The 3,045-nt window shown below is 48.8% G+C and overlaps 1 protein-coding gene across 1 annotated transcript in view; it reads right to left on the bottom strand.

The window, feature by feature from the left end:
* Positions 1-429: 429 nt before the first annotated feature.
* Positions 430-3,045, bottom strand: part of lamc1 (laminin, gamma 1) — a 44,720-nt gene continuing 42,104 nt past the window's right edge. The window contains exons 22-25 of the mRNA XM_005751361.2: positions 2,932-3,044; positions 2,692-2,850; positions 2,511-2,610; positions 430-2,371 (exon numbers count right to left, since the gene is read on the bottom strand). Coding sequence (XP_005751418.1) covers positions 2,115-2,371; positions 2,511-2,610; positions 2,692-2,850; positions 2,932-3,044 — 629 coding nt within the window. The 3' untranslated portion in view covers positions 430-2,114. The remainder of the gene's footprint in view (positions 2,372-2,510; positions 2,611-2,691; positions 2,851-2,931; position 3,045) is intronic.

The following is a 3,045-nucleotide window of genomic DNA, read 5'->3' as shown; positions in this document are numbered from 1 at the left end:
GTCTTTGTGTTACAGTCTGCTGAGAAAACAGGAGCACACGCGGACAAACTGTAGGAATTTATTTATTTATTATTCAAATGTTACGTTTGGATTTACAGGCACGTGGGCACAAACAAGAACAAACACTCGGGTGGTTCAGGTCCTCACAGGGCTGCAGACGTGCGGCCCTGCACGCCGCGCAGCTCGCACATCACCGTCTGAGGCGACGTGGGGGGCGGTGCAAAACGAATAAGCGGTTCATTATAACTTAAAATACTGTTTATACATCACGCGAGCTGCACCACTTGCAGAGCGGCCGAATGGATGGAGGAGGGAAATAAAAACAGACAAAAGCCTCCCCAGTACTGGTCAGGGGAGGGGGTTTCAAAATAAAAGCACAATAGTCTAGTGGCATTTTAAATTCTGTTTGGGACCTGATTTTTAAACAACAAAAAGAAAAACCTGCTTCAGTACCGACACGAGGACAAAATGAAAGCATGGACGCCCTCGCAGGAACTTTAATATTAAGGCACAAAAACACTAATCAAAAGCTACTTTAGCCACATGTGACTTGTTAACTCCATTCAGTGAAATGACTGGTGAGGCAGGCCACGCCCACTCAAAAAACAACCTGATTGGTGAGAGGGTGAAAACTAACACGAGAATCAAAAACACAAACGTAATGGTGTCGCTATGAGGCAGCAACACGGAGCCTTGTATACAAGCAAGCATAATAATAATAATAATAATAATAACTAGGCACATGTGATGAGATATTCATATTTATAGATATTTATAGATATTTATGCTGGAGGTTCCCGTTGATTGATTGTGATGGAGGCTGTTTGCAGGGTGGAGAAAATCAGCCCGTCCTGAATCATCAGATATTTACACACGACAAAAGTTCCTCACTCTGTGTCAGAATAATAAAAAAACATTCACACAAAAATAGAACATTTGAAATAATTATTATTAGCACCAGTGTATCAGATAAAACTCTCGCTACGCAAAATGTACAAAGTTGCATAGTGTTGGATCGAGCCTGGAGCGAAGCGTTAACGCGTGACAGTCCAGACGGGAGCGTTGAAGCGTGGAGAGCGCGCCGAAGACGAAGCAGGAAAAGCCCCGAAAACACAAAACTGAAAAGACTTCCTGCCAAACACCTGCGACAGCTTATCGACACCGAGGAGCAGCAATGCTCGCGTCGCTCTCCCAGATCGTCTTGCGACAGGAAATCGTCAAGAACATCGAAATAACATCGAGATTTCATCTCATTGCAAGAAAGAAATCAGCGTTTTAGAGCCATTCTGGGTAAAAACGCTCACTCGGCATTTTATCTTTTTAACAACATCCTGAATCTCACATCTCTCACAGTCATGACGGCGCTTTCATTTTACCTTCGTAACTCGAGAGAATCTCCCGGCTTTACATCTTCAGGCTCAATATTCCAAGTTTTACATTTTTAATTTTTTGCAAGCTTGACGAGAAATCTTGATATCATCGCGATGCGTCGTCTAGAAACGAGTTTAGTTTTGAAATGATTTTGGATTTCTGCGGTTCGTCGCGGAGCGGCCGAGTTTGCATCTTTAACCTGTTTGGAGGAGAAAACACTGTCGGAGGAGGTGCAGGATGAGGAGGTCTCCTGCTGTTTGCATGGGCACGTAGCTTCAGAGGAAAAGCGAGGGTTCCTTCACTGTGTTTGCCGGTTAGAGGAGGCAGTGGCGTTCAGTGAGCGGACGCTGCGAAAGCGCCCCTGGGCATGATGGGAAATGGCTGGTGGGACACAGAAAACAGAAATGCGGGCAGAGCTTCCTGCGTCGCTCAAACTTCCTGCTGTGGAGCAGACGGCTGCAGTCACGTCGGGTTCGTGGTTCTGGTTCCTCCGCACGGCTTCTCAACGCCGTTTAGTTCGTTCGAGCGTAACCACGCCCCTGCGTCTCGGGAAAAAAAAAATCAGCTGCTTCTCGGCGGCTGAAAACGTGATCACGGTTTCACACGTCGGCTTCTGTCTCGTCAAAGAAAAAAAAATCTGAAACAAAAAGTGTTTTTGGTAAAAGGCGGCGTGCTCGCCGGAGTGTTAGATGTGAGTGTGGGGCAAGGGGCGGGGCTAGAGGAAGAGAAGGGCGGGGTTAGGGTTAAGGATTCTCCAGGGACTGCGTGTTAAAGCAGCCTTCGGGTAATGTGTTCTTGATGTCGTTGAGGTTGGCGATGTCGGCGCGGATCTCGCGGATCTGCCGGTCGTAGTCGTTGATCATCGCCTCCTGAGTCTGCGCCACGTTGTTCAGCTCCTTAAGCTTGTTCTCCAGGTCGCTTTTGTCCATCTCGCCCTTGGCCTTCTTCAGCGACTCGTCGATCTCATTCAGTTTGCTCAGGTCGATCTTATCGATGTTTCCTGCACACGAAACAAAACCGCAGTTAGTTTCCCCGTCAATCGCTCAGTTCTTTAATTAAAAAGGCAGCGTTATGGTTTCTCCCGAAGAAACGAGTCATTCTCAGAAGTTCAGGTGCTGCAGCTCGACTGGTGTTCTTACCGAGCTGGTTCATCAGGTCCGTGATGACCTTCAGGACCGTCTTCACTGTACTCTTCGCTTTGCGGGCGTTATCCTCGGCGTCCTTTGCACTGTTTGAAGCCTGAGGACAGGAACACGGATGTTAAACTTTTTATAATGTCCGGAGAAAGAGTCTGGGAGTTCAGTGACGAGCGAGTCGTACCATCCCCGCCATCATCATGTCCTGGTCGGCCTGGGCCTTCTTCTCCTTGAGCTCCTTCTCGGCGTCGGTCAGCTGTGCCATCAAGTCGTTGACCTCGTTGTCGAGATTGGTGGTGTCCTGGAAGGCTTTTTCCGCCTCCTCTTTGGTCTTGGCGGAGCCCTGCGAGGACACGAGTTTAATCACAGTGAGAGGAGAGAAACCGGCGAGCTGACACAGGCCAATGACGAGCCGCCGCTTTACCTTCTGCACATTACTGGCTATCCTCTCGGCGTCCTCCGCCTTGCTCTTTGCCTCTCGAGCATCGACGGCAGCGTTGCCCAGCGCCTCCTCCGCCTGCCTGGTCTTCTCGTTGGC

This window comes from Pundamilia nyererei, unplaced genomic scaffold (genome assembly GCF_000239375.1).
Source record: "Pundamilia nyererei isolate P.nyererei 1_Seehausen unplaced genomic scaffold, PunNye1.0 scaffold00307, whole genome shotgun sequence".
NCBI lineage: Eukaryota > Metazoa > Chordata > Actinopteri > Cichliformes > Cichlidae > Pundamilia > Pundamilia nyererei.
This window is presented reverse-complemented; position numbering and strand designations above follow the sequence as displayed.